Genomic DNA, 17,058 nt, shown 5'->3' on the forward strand with positions numbered 1-17,058 from the left:
GTTTTAGTTGGGGGTTGGTTTTTTTTTTTTGGTTAAAGGTCTCCAGGTTCCAGGATAACAACAACAGGGTTTCTGACAGAACTATTTTCTAAAAGGAATCTGCTTTTACAATAAGATGATGATAAAGGCAAGTCCCTCAGAATAATTTTTCATTAAAAAAAAAAAAAAAATCTATACTTCAATATGATGCTATATTTTGAAGAATCATAACACTACTGGTTCAGATCCAGCATGAAAGTTGAAAGTATAACCTAATTTGCCAGGTGCCTCTGCTTGCCTTCACAACTGGTAAGGACACAACATTGATGACTAATAAACTAGAAGTCACACTTTCAAATCAAGAAAAATGGTGTGAATAGAGGCTGTAAGATTTTGACTCTTTTCCCACTGTAAGTAATTACCCTAATTCAGAACACTTAAATGCAACTTCCCTTGTCCCTCGGGTAATAATATTCTAGAAGTTCTTCTTTAAAGTGTAAAACCAAACCAAAGCCAGTTTTCAGGCTTTCTCTTCCATGTACCAGTTGTGAATGAGGGAGAAGACTGGCAAATAGTCTTTTCAACTCAGCTCCATTTTGTACTCAAGACCTTAAGTAGGTTAGCTGTCTCCAAACTCCAGAGTCAGAACGGTGTTTGCCTCCCCCAAACTTGCCACTCTATTTGCGAACTAAGCTCAATTCCCCTTTCTGACATCTTCTTGTCTTTTTTTTAGATTCTAAGTTTTTCAGAAAAAGTTCTTTGCAAGGTGAGTACCTACCTACCAGAAACAATGTCTTACTGAGGTAATGAGGAACCACTGTAATGACCTGTATTAATAAAAATCATCATTGAAACGAACGTTACTTGCATTGGCAAAATACTCCTAGAACTGGAAGAGGCAGACTTTTGTGAGCCTTGTTCCTGCTCTAGTTTAAGGAACTGTGGTATCATCCACTGCACTAACGAGATGGAAATTTTATTCCGTGTTCCATATACTGCTATTGTGATGGAAATCTTTTTTGATAATTAGTAATTTGAGATTACGGATTTGATCACACGCCAGTCCTATGCAGCCCTTAAATAAGAAGTATCTAATGGCAAAATACTGTTCACCACTGATTCTGTACAGTTTGCACCTCAGGCTTCAGAGAGTCTACTCAGTAGGCTCATTTACTTGTTCAGTTCTGTCTCCGGTATGGTCAATATCGTGCCAGATGTACTCAAATAGTGAGTTAAAACCTTATCTACAATATATTCCTGAAATAGACCTTGAGTAGCACGCTCCATAATACAATTAACAACTGATATTATGTTGATGTAGCCTCTACTACAGAAACAAATGTGTCTACCACCACAATAGTGCCTTCTTCACTTTTTATTAATGTATCAGCCCGTTCTCATGAACAAACACACTAAGTGTGCATAGGGAAGGAGTGTAGCCATTGATAACAAATACTGGATTCATCCTGTATCTTTTCCCTTACAGAATGGCAGAAGACACAAGAGGAATGCCAGGAGGACGGTTCATATCCTTTTGTTTCTGAAGTTATGCAATTCAATCAATTTTGATATGCAACCATATAATTTCAGCAGTTCATGTTACAAGATGCATTTTAATGCAGACAGGTAACAAGACAGTTGGTTCCTCTTCCAGGAGCATGGCAATATTCTGAGTGCTACTTGCTGTTTAGGAACTTCCTGAGATGACTTCTGTGTAGCCTAATTCCAGAAACTATCGTGGAATTGGACAGACAAGCAATTGTGCACATCAAGTTAAGGACTTCTAAACAGACCAAGATGGCATTATTTTTTCAAACAAATAAATAAAAACATATATACACGCTTATATCCACACTCATGTTTTTAACAGCATAGTAACACATAGCTCAACAAAAATCTTACTCTGTAATTGTGAAAAAGTCCATGAGTTCAGATTTTGTAGCCTTGTTCCAATATGTAAACAATGCATCTAGGAAAATGAAAGATATTAAAAACAAGACAAATGCAGCAAACACACAAAAATATTAAGCAGAAGAGTTAACGTCAGTTCCTAGTTTTCACATAATGAGGATTCAGAGAATCTAAAAATAGCTTGTGGGGTACAGATAACTATTATTATCTAAAGTTTTCCTTGAAGCTGATTATACAGATGCACATATCAATTCTCCAAATGAGTTTCTACAATATGCGTTTAATTAATCCATAGTATTCCCATACAATTTCATATTTTAAATAGTAATAATTGTGTAGTCAGTAGTGACTACAGTGTTCTAAAAATGTAAGACTTCAGAATACTTTGGACCATTAGTCCTATAATCTGCTTCTTTATAGATTGGTCTCAACATTTTTTAAATTCAATTTAATGTTTTCTTTTTTAATTTATAATGCTTTACTATGGATAGTTTTTCAGCACAGGTTTCAGATTTTCTTTATTTGCACAGATTTAAAAAATGGCTATATATTTTTTACAAAGCTTGTATTTACATAGCCAAGACCTGGTCTCTTTTGCCAAAAATGTTCAAAATTAGCTAACAAATTCAAAATTATTACAAAGATGTGTGGCAAAGTTTATTTGACACTTGTTCTTTTCCAGGAGAATTGAGACCAAAAAACCTCACTGTGCTTATGTAAATTTTAACTTGAATTTCCTAGAAATTCGGACTAATTTTTAAATATTTCAAAGTGTAAAATAGTGAAAAAGATATTTTGGGGTTTTATTATTCTTTGTAGTTAAAATACATAAAATAATATTGATGTAATTACATGAAAATCTAATGATGTGACTGGACATTGAATACTTATTAACCTTTCAATTCTCATTCTTGATTGAGTGGTGTAATAAGTTAGACTTCAAGTACTACACAAACTTGATTTTTAGAAATTAACATCAAAATAGGCAGAAAAAAGAAATTAACTACTTTTGATATGTTTAGCACAAACTGAAAAATTAAATGTTTTTACCAAAAGGGACTTGCCCTCTTTTTAAAATGTTGATCAAGGACAGGGATGATTCTGAGTTTTTTGATCCTAGTAAAAAACTAAGAGTTGCCATTCACAAGTATTTCTGTACCTCTGCAACCTTCCCCAGGATAATATGACTCTTTCAAAAATTCAATGGATCTTCTCAGTAACATCCCAGGAGAATGAAGAAGTACTAATATCCCCATTCCAGAAGCGGAAATATACACAGTGATCAAATCATTTGGTTCCCTGTCATACAGGAAGGTCTGCAGAATGGAGGAATGGACTAGCCCAAGACTCTTCTACTGATCAATGAACTATTCTTCACCCCCATTTTCCAAACTGTACTGTACAATCACACACAAATATTCGCTTTCTTACCTAGTCCTTTAGTTAGCCTCACACATTGAAGGAATAATGAGTATTTAATGCTTCAAGATTTAAGTCAGAGTTTAATTTGATCAATCACACATATTTATAAAACGCAGCACAACGTGGTACCTAGACCTAAAATATTCTGCTGATTTTGAATAAGTATTAAAATCACAGGCATAAATCCAACACATGATTTCGAATTTATGAAAAATAGGTGGAATTACCTACCTTCTGACATACTTCTTAAAATATGAAGGAAACACATGAGCAGACTTTTGATCTCTGCTTGGTCAAGTTTGTCATATCGAACTATAGCACTTCCTAAAGTGCTGCTCTGTTGGTTCTGAAAAGAAAACAGAAATATTTTGGCTAAAGGGTTCTTAAACTGAAAAAACGAAAATTATTTAAATTGCCTTATTAATTCCTGCAACAGAAAAAGGATCTCAGAACAGAGACAAAAATGTTTCATGTAGAGACAGGTCACTAAAACACACATTACACACATGAAGTATACCAAATTAAGCCTCTTTACCTTCGTTTTTTTTTATTTCCTTCTTTACATGATTTTTTCCCCCCCCGAGGGAGGAGCAAGAGGAAAAGTTACCTAATAGTGATTATTAATCTAGTTAATTATACAGAGATACCCACATTGTGGAAATCGGGCATGCCCCTTCTGCTTAGATGAAATACTTTAAAAATAAATGCTGCTGTGTTAGGTGATGCGTATATGCTCCTTTGCTTTTGAAGAGACTTTATGCTGAACTGTAGACAGACCTGCCGCTACAAAATTCTTTCTGTTTAAAGATGTAAGAACCTCAAGGAAAAAACATACATGAATGGCAATAATATGCATTCTGGAAGATTAACTACTGATAAGTAAATCCCCACCCCCACCCCCCAACCCAAAACAAAACACTTTCTCCCTGCTTCATTTGTTTATACAATTCCTACACTTGTGGGAAGTTAATCGGCAGTGCTCAATACTAAAGTCTGTTCAAAAAGAAAACATAACTGATCTTTCAAAATGTGTACCACAAAAAAAAGAAAAAATAAAACTGTGAGAATATATAAATTGAACTTTAGGCAAAGACTTATCTGTAAAAGAATAATTTTCACACAATCAAGTGTTACGAAGTCCCCAATCCGAGGCTCTTACAGATATACTATATAAATGTTTGTTTAAAGGATAAATTATGCCCTTTTTAGTGCCTAATTCTCACTTCCAATATGAGGCCACTTATGCAAATGGAAAATGAACCAGACATTAAATAAGTTTTCTGTAAAGTCAACAGTCCAGTACAATTGATCTGTGTAACGCTTTGGTTTCTACAAGAAAGCTGGATCATCTTGGCCCCATGACCTTTTTAAGGACACATACCAGTGTTGGAAGAAATCCTTCATATCAAAATTAGAAAAAAATAAAAATAAAAACATAGACTCAAGGGAGAAAAGCACTTGGTTTCACAAACAAAGCAAGAAGTGCCAATACCTCAAGGGTATAACAACCCCTCCAGGAACACTCCTCACTGAAAGCAGGAGACATGCTAATCCGTGAGGGAACATTTCACAGCACACCCATCAATTGACGGCTGAGCCCTTTAATGCATTCCGTGTAAAGGGAAAGAATTGCTGTCCTAAAACAATCTGTGTAAATCTGTCCCATACTAGCCATTGAATGGATGCACAGTGAAACTGAATGTGAAACTATGACTAACACTGGCCAGAAGTTACTGTAATTTAGGAGGAAATGGACACCTATATAAGCCTGATTATTGTAGATTCTAAAGACCTCACAAGCTGTTTATCTTTGATATATTTCTGGTGAACGAGGAGGTGCTACTATACAGCTTTATGGATGCTGAAATAAAGCAGGCTATTAGTGGGTGGCGGAGCAGAAACAGAATTTAGTTTCCTAGACTTTTGAATACTGTCCAGACCACGAGATAATATTCCCTCTAAAACAGTTGAACATACACATGGATAAAACTAGGACTATAGCTACTCACAATCTTAATTCAAAATCATGTCAATAACCTATAAAGTATGCACATATTAAAATAGAAACTGATATACTTCCAGCCAATTCTGATTCCACAAGTATAGTTCTACAGGTTATTCTGAAAGAAAATTAGAACAAAAACATGGCTCTTCAGTAATGATATCAAGCAATGAGCAAAAACTCGAAGATAACGTGCAGTGAACAACTGATCTACTAGAAAGAAAGTTTGGAAAGCAACGAATAAGAAGCCAGGATTAAGTATTATTCGGGGAATATATTAACAGCATGCAAAACATAAATCCTGTACCACCTAAATTGGCAGACCAGAGTAGAATTTTCAAAGGATGTTGACTCCTTTGAAAACCCTTTTACTTGGTAAAAACACTACATTTTAGTAATTAACAACAGGACAACTAAGTAATAGATAACAGCATTGCCATTTAGCAACAGTATATGCACAAGATATTTCTTTATTTACTTGGTCAATGTAAAAGATTTTTTAGTTCTATTTACATTAATGTATATACTCAAATTCTGCTGATATTTAAGCTGATCGGATTTTTATGCTTAAATTACAATCATGTACACAAACTATTCCAGGTTTGGCATTTAAAGGTATTTTACATGGTTACATTTGTACGTATTTGGCATGAGATTCAACTGTTGCAAAGAAGTGGCAAAACTACTGATCACACACTTCACTCAAAAGCTTAACTATACCAAGCACAAAAACCAAATACTTCTTGCAACTGAAGAGAGAAAGCAGCATGCAAAATTTTCTCTGGCAAAGCTGGAATTGTCAGAAGTGAAAAATCCATAGTAACACGGTTTTTCTTTGCAGGGTGAGAATTTTCTTCTTCTTCTCCATTAGGGCGCATAGCATGAGCAGAGTGCCTTCTGAGAAGCTTCTCTCTCTGCCACACGAAGGCATGTCAGAGTCAAGGGGAAAAAGTTAACATGTTGTGACTTGCACAACAAGATATAAGAAAATGAAATGTGATCAGTATCAACATCAGCTCTAGAAAGATATGACTGAATACCTCATAGCTACTGCAGCCAGAGCTCCTAATTTGTAACAGCTTTAAAGTGAAATGATTTAGAAAAGTCAAACTAATATAAAAGAAATCACCTAAAGACAGCACAGCAACTGCTTTTTCAACATTTTAAAAGTGCTACATATATTGTGTATAGAACAGGATGGAGTGACGGTCTCCACAAAATCAAAGAAGCTGTCCTAACTAGAATTCAGTTCTCTCAAGCAAAATTCAATAAATTTCATGTAGTGCCTTTCTCTAGCAAAGGAAACAACAACTGCTTGCTTATGTCTCTACGTTGAAAATCTGTTTGTATTTTCTGCAAAACAGCTTAATAAATGCAATGCAAAAAGAGTTCATATGATAATTATTTTGCAAAAGAAAAACTTATGTAAAATACTGCTCTACAGTTATTCTAGAAAGCTCATTCCCAATGGAGGCAGAGAAGTTAACTCCTATGAGAATTAAGATGGAATTTTAGGAATACATTTTGGGTTTTTTATTTTGGTGTGGTTTTTTTTACCTTGTCAAGAGAATTGCTCTTGTCACTCTGTCTTTCTGGAAGACTGTTTCCCGAGTCTGTACTTATAAGAGAGCCTCTCGAGTCAGCATTCCTCACGCTATTAATATTTGGAGTTGACGTGGTGTATGGGGAAGCTAAAAAAACCCAAAACAATATAAAAGTCTCAAACAATACATATACTGAAAAAAGTCACTCCATAGTTTAGTCAGACTTCTAAAACCATCATATATGTATGAATTTTTTCAAGAAGGCAAATAATTAATTCCATTTAGTGACTTTTAATGAAGACAAACTTATTCTAGAGCTTCAGCAAAGTATATATGTATGTACATACACACAGACTTATGTACAACTACATACACACATGTGTAAAAAACAAATGTAGCAATACATACACACTTACATGAAGAAGCATGTATATTTAAAAAACTCCCCTTCCCCATTTTTCAACTTTTTTTTTTGTTTTTAATTCACTAGTAAGTAACACAACTAATTATAGCAGGCAACAACAAATAGAAAAAAACACATTAAGACGACAGACAGCAGGACGCCCACAGGTGTGCACAAGCAGCACTCTTCTTAGAGGTGGTCTCTAACATCAGGTACAAAATCGTGGAGTATGGCACTCTTGCTTTAAGTGACTAAGACTAGTCGTGTCTCCTATTTCTCTGCAGCAAGACAAGAACTATCACCTTTGATAGGGGAAAAAGCAGCTTTCTCCAGGAAACAGCTTTAGTTTCAAATAGAAAAGCAAAACCAAAAAGATTCCCAAAAGAAAGATTTCATGTACAGAGTGTGAATTCTGACCCATGCTGAACAGTTCTGTTAATGAAAGTAGCAGTATCCTTCAAGTACATATGCAGATAGCAACAAAGTTGGACAAAGAACAATTATGTCTGGTAACAAATGAAAAAGGAAACTGGTTCCTTTTTTAATTAATTTATTCTAAGTGCTTACCAATGCCAGAGATAACACCAAATAGGTCTTTAGGAAGATTGCTATCCAATGTGTTTCCTGATTTTTGTGGTGTTACTAGCTGACTTGCAGTTGGCAAATTAAGTGCATCATCCTTTGCACTCTGGAAAAGAGAGGAAAATGTGATTATTGTTTTCCAACATTATGGACTCAGTGAATACAGCATACTTTATCTTCTAGAGCAGTATTTGTTATATATTTCTTTCTTAAATTTTAATTTCTATTAAATATGCTCAAAAGCATGGAATGAGATGTTCAGGTATTTGCACAAGCTTGGGATAGCCTACAACTTAAGATACCCCAGGAAACATTGAAGAAGTGAATATTCTATTGAATTTTAAACAGTATTAACCAGATATTTCCAAAACACCCAAATTACTTTTATTTCAAGCACACAAACATTTCTCTTGTTGGAAGGGTATTGTGAATTTCCTTCTTAATACCAAAAGGAACACAGCAAGATATGGACGAAAATAAAATACGTTAATAATTAAATCTTAGATTCAATAATTGTATGCAACTATATCAATATACATCTTTACGAATTCCACTTGAATTCATTCTCCTGTAGCCCTCTTACACTACAGATGTTCCAAAAGCACATTCCTTTAATTTCCTCTCTAATTTCTAGAAAATTAATCATTTTTTGTTGTGGTCCATTTATTTCAGTGTTGGACTGAACTGGAAAATAAGGTTTTAAAAAAAAAAAAAAAAAATCTACCACCAATATATAATCTTCTCTGCTGAACAGCAACAGCAACTACTGAATCTGTTGGGATTTTAGTGAACATAACTAATTCTCTGAGTGTTAGATGCCAGGGGAGTATCCTCTTGCATAAAAATGAAGTATGTGCAAGTGCCTCCAATGCCAGGATCTACAAGAATAGAGGCAAACTGTTTATACCAACTGGCAGGCAGACTAAAGAGAAGTGTCATTTTTGAGTAAAAAACAGAGACAATTTAATGAAAACTCCTCTCACAGAAATTGTATCAAAACTGGGTAATAGATACAAAGAGAAGGCCATTAAATTGCAGAAACAACTGATATTTTTTATTTCAAATACACTGTTCCTTCAGCTTCTTTGGCTCCTCTTCCTAGAACACTCAAAAAGATGCAGCGGGTCTAATCCTGTGTGGTCTATAGTTTGTACTGAAATAGAGGCACATGCACCAGAGAGATAGAAAAAGCAAGTTGTTACATGGCAGTATAATCACATGGCACTAGAATGACGCTGTCACAGTCTGTGTGGCCTAGCATTCTCCAAAAATCTTCAGAGGTTCAAACAGAGGTCAATAACGGCACTGTAACCTGTATGTAGGACCAAACTAGCCAATTATCATGTTAGGCATAACTTAGCTGGACAAGAGAAACTGCAGCCAAAACCATCAAGGTTAACTAAGCTTCTAAGCTCAGAAAAAGCAAGGGGAACAAACTCGCAGAATTCTGAAGCTTATGAAACTCTTTGACAGAAGTATGCAGTATTTCATATACACGTTCCCAATAAATTACAAAAAAAAAAAATTTAGAATACCAAATAGAAATGGTCACTCACATTGCTGGAAGGGTTAACAGGAAATGGAGACACATCTTTAACATTGATTCGCTGAACATTTTCTATGAGCAGTCCAAAGAGCGGCAAATACATAGTGGCTATTCTTGCTTGGTGGCTCTAAAGAGAGTTCAACAGTTCATTAACAAATCACAGATTTAATTTTTAATCACCAATTATTTTTAAGCTCTTCACTCCTAAATTACAAAAAAAGAGCATTTAATAAATATTTGTCAAGCCAGAGCCCACATTCATAAGTTCATAAATGGCAAAAGCAGTGATCATCACTATATTTTATTCTAATTTACAGAAGATCAGTAGATTTTACTTACTGTTTCAATATAATGCAGAAAACCCCCTAAATTAATGTGATTTTAGCTAAGACTAACCAAGTAAATCATTATTATGTTAGCTTGATAAATTAATGATATCTTCAATTAAAATTTTATGACCTCTCCACAGCACAGCTGATGTTAAAAAAAAAAAAAGTCAGGAAAATTAAAAATCACTCAAAATTTACCACCATGACTTGTAGCTTTCTTATACTCATTTTATGAATAATAGATGATGGAAGGACAGCTGCCAAATATTAAGTGCTAATGTTTAATGAAAATAAGAGCTTTAAAAAGGTTCGTAAGAATCTAATTACTTTAAGAACAGCAGTTAAATTACACCGTACTAAAATGTAATAAACACATGTAATTATGTTAAAAGGTGCTTTATGCTTTCATTTGGTAAAAACATGGGATTTTCAGATTGATTTTCATAGAATTTTCATACATATTTTCATCACAGTCTGAACAGAAATAGCATTGCTGCAAATTAACAAGTTTCACATACTTTCTGTATGTGTGTACACTTCATCTTTACTACTTTGTACTACTAGCATAGCAATACACTTACCCTGGAAGCATATCTATCATCAAAAGAATGCTTTATCATCAAATTCTTGAGTACACTAATAGCAATCTGCCGCACATCTCTGAACTCTTGTAATGCATTGCCCACCTCCCTTAGAAGCAGTCCCACTAAGAAGTGATTTTTACAGAACTCATCGGTTAATGAATAGTCCAGGTGAAGGTCTGGAAGTAAAGTACAAGTTCTATGTAAAGAATGGTATTATTCAAATCAGTTTATCAATTAACTTCAGGCTGAACTAAAATGTTTCCAACATTATTGACAAAATCATATATATTCACATATATAATATATAATCATAGTTATGCTTACATCCCTAGCCCAATTCACTGCATAAAGATGCATTTATTAAACAGACAATGATGATGTATATTCAATCAACAGAAGCTGGAGAAATCTAAATACATTAATTAAAAAAATATTTTAAATACTGTGCAATATTCAGAAGTGTTCCTACTAAATTTACCTGGACTAGCATCTTATAGCTCCAAATTAAAATTTTAAATCTATATTCAGGCACTGAAAACACACACAGTGCACAAAGGTTGTGTACGCTCTATCTTTCAGGAATTTAGTTGTATGGTAGAAGTAGAATTTAATTTTTAGTCTGTGGTTCAGTCCCAGGTTAGTAAATTTGAAGGACTACAAGCAAAACATACTAAAAAGTTTTACGTGTCTCTACTGCAGTTTTAAGTTCCTTCTTACACATGTATTTGTTATGAATATAGAGTATAAAGCCTGCTAACAACTGTGATCTTGGTTAATTGACATTCTCTAAGAAAATGGTCCCAAAAATTTGCAGTGTCTAGTAGAAGTGTAACCAAGAGACTGCATTTGCAACACATGTCCAAATTAAACAATTTTTTCTCAATATGAGAACACAAAAGGACACAATAATATTTAAACTAGATAACTTAAATGAATCTATGGAAATTAGACCTGCATTGTAATACAGTAGGCAATTTTTCTGGTACAATTAAACAATACTATATTTTCCAGAAATATTTATATGTTCAGTGTTAATTGCAATAGAATTGGAATTAAAGAACATTTGAAAATTTGTGCTTAAACCACTGCAATGCAATTTTATTTCATGAAGTATTTCTAGCAGTAACTAACTGTAAATCTATGCAAAGCCCCATATAGATGTATAGATATTATATGGACACATACACACACACACAAAACCCCAGCACATCTGACACAGCAAAGTCAAACTGCTCCCCTTTAGAAGTACTTTTTGTGTAACAAAATAATCCAGTTCATTTATGTACTGAATATACGACAGCTTAAGACAAACCTTAGCTTGAAGATCTTATTTATTAGAATGTATATACGTTTAAAATTTCAGCTGAGGAGGGGTTCAAGAGTTTCTCATATTCACTGTCATTGTTCAAAACAGTAATCAAAAACCAGATGCTAATCTCAGAGCAGTTTCATTTTTCAAAGAACTCTCCCAGTAAGGGAACCCTTTGAGTCAGAAAGAAACATAGATAAGACAGCACAGATGTTCTACAGGCCTTCTTGTAATTCACTGTAGAGCCAACCACATCACCCGAGATCTCTTTTGCTTGAGACAGCAAAACAGAGTCAGAAACACTTCTGATAAAGGTCTTCTTTCCTGGCTGAACTCCTAGCTCTCCAGGGAGCAGCATTTTACACTGTTCTTTATTGTGTAATCAGAAATACTATTTTCTCTAGTTTTGCTCTAGTTCTTTTTTTCTTAGGATCCCTAAACCAACAACTCATAGTCCCTTTTCTATGGAAATACATATGCAGTATTATTATCCAAGACATGCCTGAAAGCTGAAAAAGCCAGACAGAAATGAGTTCTATGCAGCTGTGCAGCTCTTAGTCTCAAATCTTCTTCTACCACCTTGATGAAAGCGTTAATTAGTTATACTCAACTTTACTAAGCAGGCAGAAACTACTGAATAAATATTTCAGAAAAAAATAACCTAATCTACAAAAATACAAATGTTAGGCAGGTTTACTTGTTACTTGTAAAAGCACCTTCCTCACCTCTGCTTATTGGTGTCTGCTATAGTTCAATGCCTGGAAGAAATGGATAATGTCTTCACAGCCACAAATGCAATAGCTAACATACTATTGGATTTGGCACAACGCTAGATGTACCAGGAATCCAGATGGGCTACACAGGGCATTCATGACTGAGCTCCGGGGGGGGGGGAATATATATATATATATTCCATATATAAAAGATGCACATGAGGTGGAAGCAAGAACAAGCTACAAAAGAGGAAAATAAAAGCATTGATCAAGTATGCAGGGACAGCGCCAGGAAAGCCAAAGCTCAGCTACAGCTGAAACTGGTAATGGACATCAATGGCAACAAGAACAGCTTCTACCACTACATTAGCATTAAAAGCCTGAATAAGGAAAACATGGAATATTTTCTGAATGGGGACTGTGATTTAGAGACAGTGGACTTGGGTAAGGCTGAAGTACTCCACACCTTTGTTACCTTATCCTTCAAAGCCATGGTTCCCAAGCCTTAAGAGCCTAGAGACTAGCTTCAAGAAAGAGAATTATCAGCAGTGGATGAGTATCAGGTCAGAGATGTCCCAAGACACCTCCAGTCATGCAAATCCACAGCACCAGACGAGGTGCTGAGAGAATTAGCTGATATCATTCGAAGACCACTTGCTATCAGCTTTGTTAAGCCATGGTGATCAGGGGTCTCCCATAATTGGGACCTTGAGATGACTGAAGGTAGACATTGCATACATCTTCAAAAAAGGGCAAGAATAATTCAGGGAACTACAGGCCACACTTTGGTCCTTGGAAAAGTCATGGAGCAAGTCCTCTTGGAAGCCATTTTTCAGCAAGTGAAGGAGAAGAGTGTGACCAGGAATGCCCAGGATAGATTTACCCAGAGTAAACCATGCTTGACTAACCTGTCGTCTGCAATGAACTCACTAGATCTGTGAATAAGGGGAGAATAGCAGACGTCCACATGGTCATTGTATCCAAACTGGGACATTACAGTCTAGGTGAATAGACACCTAAATGTGCAAAAGAACTAGGCAGATCATTGGGCTTAAAGGTTGGTTGTTAATGGTTTGTACTCTAGTTGGAGACACGCTACAAGAGGAGTTTCCCAGAGTCTATTCTACTTAATACTACTTCATCAATGACCTGAAAAAGGAGATGGAGTGCACCCTCATCAAGTTTGTGGATGGGGCACAGTTCATATGTTCAAGGGTAGGACTGCATTTCAGAAGAGTCTAGATTCTACATGAATGGGTCAACAGAAACATCAATTAAATTCAACAAGGACAAATGCAAAATTCTGCACCTCAGATGGACGAACTTCCTGCAATGGTACCAGCTGTGGAATGACTAGCTTGGGAGCAGCTCTGCTGAAAATCACCTAGGGATCCAGGTGGACAATAGCTTCAACAGGAGTTGGCATGGCATCCTGGCAACAACGAAGGCTAACAGCATACTGGGCTGTATCAACAGGATCATAGCCAGTATATCAGGGCAAGTATTTATTCCCCTTTACTTGGCATTTGTTAGACCTATCTGTAACACCGTGTATAGTATTTGGGCCTTCTAGTACAAGAAGAATCTTGAGGCAGTTCAGTGAAGGACCACCAAGGTACTTAGAGGGCTGGAACACGTGCCCTGTCAGGAGAAATTGAGGGAACTGAGTTTGTTCCATCTGGAGAAGGGAAGGCCAGAGGTGACCTGAGCAGGAGGTTGGACTACAGCCCTACTGAAGTCCCTTTTAACCTGAATAGGTATATGAAAAAAAAGTAAAAAGTACACCAAACCTCACACTGCACACCAACCTACAGGAGTGTTGCAGGCTTCCACAGCTAGTGAATTAAAAGCTAACTCATGGGGAAAAAAAAAAAAAGCAAAACTTAATAATCATAGCAGGAAAGGGAGGCAGAGTCAAGGATGTAGTTTACCGTATCTTTCAATGACTAGATACTTCGGATAGATTACTCTGCTACCTAAACTATTCCTTTAAGTTTAAATGAAAAGATTACAACTTTAAGCTTCCATTTAACAATTTCGAGGTTTCCAACATCTCATAGACCTGAAGTTACACAGTCTACATGTCTAGTAATAAAAAGATGACGTCTAAGAAATACACCATACACTTATTTGGAAGAATTTACCTTGGTATCTCTGAACTCTGCCTTTTCCAAATGGCATTGGTAGATTCAAAGGTATGTAGTGCTCATGATTACAGACTACACGGAGAAACTCAAATTTGAATTCAAAAAGAGTCTGCAAAAATAATTTTAAAGTATAAATTAAACAACTGATGCAGTGATTTGAATAACACATTAAAACCAGCTTTCTAACACAAAAGGGTGATTTCTCTCAGTCTTGCAGTATGAGAGATATAGACCTGTCAAAGTTCCATATGCCAGTATAAAATAATTCCAGCATAATATATACTTGACAACTGGATATAGTTCTATTTATTGTTCCCAATGTCTAAAGTTATTTAAGTTTACTAGCATATTATGTATTGATGTAGAAAAGTTTGGACCCACAGAAGAAATTCTTTGGACATCTGGTACATGCTTTCAACACTACAGTAAATGTGCAGAAACTTATCAGATATCAACTCTTCCAACTTTAGCCTTTCTCACATTCATAAATTTCTGCTTAGTGTTGCACCCCCACCCCCCACTACTTTCGCAATACACACGCTCTAAGGTGGCAAAGTTGCACCTGAAGATGGGAATCAAAATACGAAAAAGTGATTTGATGGGAAAAAAATGCTCTAGGCACAGCACAAGGACTTCTAATGTAACTGGGAAGAAGTCTGAAGACTTAATGCAGGACTCTATCCATATGCATCAAGAAGAGACAACTCGTAAAAATAGTTTGTTTAAAAACACTGAGTACCTTCGGATCTCCTGGGGCAAAGCAGCTGATGTAGTTATTGATTTGCTTGAAAACAAAGCCTCTATCCATAAAAGTAAAACACCTCTGGGGAAAACAAGCAAAACCAAGATAGAAATGATTTAGTACTGTCTCAGTGCTCAGTAATTATACTTCTGTATTTAATAAGTTTATTTTCCAAACACATTATTGATATTTCCATTTGAATATAGAAACCAATGAAACAAGCAAACTAAATGTATGTATACATATATGAATACCAAATTTTCCCTTAGAGCACAGAATGTAAACAAATTGCAAATAAAAAGCAGTTTGAAGAGAAGAACTCTATCTTGACAGAAATGAAAATGACATGCCACTAGCAGCTTTATCTACCATTTTATTTCCCATCCTTTTTTCTCCCTACTGGATCTTACTGGCTGAAAAATGAAAGACACTGAAAGACTGTCTATATAAAATGCATGCAAATAAAACACTACTCAATGTATGAAGCTTTTGTAGGATTAGAAGGTAACCTAGATGATATTTTTAAAGAAAAAAAAAAAGAAGAAAATTAAAAATGTATTTTGGATAAAATATAAATTCCCTTATAAAAATATAAAACTTTTCAACAGTTGTCTTCTTGATTACAGAAGATGCAAATTATACTTCAATGCATTTTAACTTGGACACAGAATTATATTTAAAAAGCATTAAGCATATGCAGTTTTATATAAGTTGGCTTTAAGATTCTTTAAAATCCATAAAGAAGCAGTATTATTGAAAAAGTAACCACAGAGCCCAAGTCGCTTGTGTACCTACTTTTATAAAGGCCGCAAGGCTATGGTTTGCATTTTTTGAAGCCTCTGGATTGTCTCTGTACTTCTGAGTGATGTGTGGCATTAGCATATTAACAACTGTTTCAACTGCATGATGAAAGGAAGCGGAAAATCTCTGGTTTCGCAACAGCTAGAAACAAATTCAGATACAATATTTGATATGGTTTATAACACTAAAATATATCAGAAAATTTACTTTAGACGAGATACAGATAACCTGACAGGGAGAAGGGAGACAAAGAAAATTTTCAAATTTTCTCATTTGTCATTTAAAGTAATATTTTTTTTAAACTCAAGATTTTCCTGAACTTTCTAGACTGAGGTGGGAAAGAGCATTTGGTTAAAAGAAAGTATTATAACATGCACAAATATCTGTTATTAAAATTCAAGCAAGGCAGTCTTGGATGACAAAAACACACGTATAAAAGTTTGTAAGTGTAATGCATTAATATTTTTGTATACTACAATAAACTTGATGACAGAAGCTAAGAATAAAAGGGAATCCTTTAATTTTATCTATCTTCCTTTCCAAAGCAGACACCAGCTGGTTCACATATAGTAACTGTATTATCAGACTTTCTTTTCTGTCTTGAAAAAAAACCCAACATAACCCAAACCAGTTTTTGCTGTTCTGCAACTATCTGTTCAATAACTCCTTTGCCTTTTGCCATTGTGGAAATTCTCATCCATGCTTCTTTCTCTTTCTTGCTCATCAGCGACTTCAAATCTCAGCTCTTCCAGGCTTCAGAATCTTACTCTCCATGTTTTTAAGTTTCCACAATCAAAACTGTTTTCCCTTGCTTTTAGGTAGTTTGCCAATTAGCTTAAAAGATTTCCTCTATGTTCACAATTTTCTCCTTTCCATTCACTATCTATATTATCTTCATCAATGATTTGTACGTCCTGACCAGTATCGGTCAGTAAGTTCTCTTTAGTTTTTTGGCACTGCAGAGACTCTTTTGTTTCTCTACATCTTACAATCTTGATTCAAGATTCTCTCTTTTGTCTGAAGGGACTTAATGACAGGCGGTAT

The 17,058-nt window shown here is 35.1% G+C and overlaps 1 protein-coding gene across 3 annotated transcripts in view; it reads right to left on the reverse strand.

The window, feature by feature from the left end:
* DOCK9 (dedicator of cytokinesis 9) overlaps positions 1-17,058 on the reverse strand; it is a gene marked incomplete at its 5' end in the record, with an annotated part of 104,611 nt that overhangs the window by 32,585 nt on the left and 54,968 nt on the right. For 2 of the 3 annotated variants that reach the window (XM_082304817.1, XM_082304818.1), the window contains 9 exons: positions 1,882-1,948; positions 3,544-3,658; positions 6,872-7,005; positions 7,829-7,949; positions 9,400-9,516; positions 10,300-10,478; positions 14,469-14,580; positions 15,211-15,294; positions 16,009-16,155. In XM_082304817.1, coding sequence (XP_082160943.1) covers positions 1,882-1,948; positions 3,544-3,658; positions 6,872-7,005; positions 7,829-7,949; positions 9,400-9,516; positions 10,300-10,478; positions 14,469-14,580; positions 15,211-15,294; positions 16,009-16,155 — 1,076 coding nt within the window. Of the gene's footprint in view, positions 1-1,881; positions 1,949-3,543; positions 3,659-6,054; positions 6,229-6,871; positions 7,006-7,828; positions 7,950-9,399; positions 9,517-10,299; positions 10,479-14,468; positions 14,581-15,210; positions 15,295-16,008; positions 16,156-17,058 lie in introns of all 3 variants that reach the window. The other variant, XM_082304819.1, reaches the window with a different exon arrangement.

The sequence above is a fragment of the Platalea leucorodia genome (assembly GCF_965183815.1).
Source record: "Platalea leucorodia genome assembly, chromosome: 2".
NCBI classification, from domain to species: Eukaryota; Metazoa; Chordata; class Aves; order Pelecaniformes; family Threskiornithidae; genus Platalea; species Platalea leucorodia.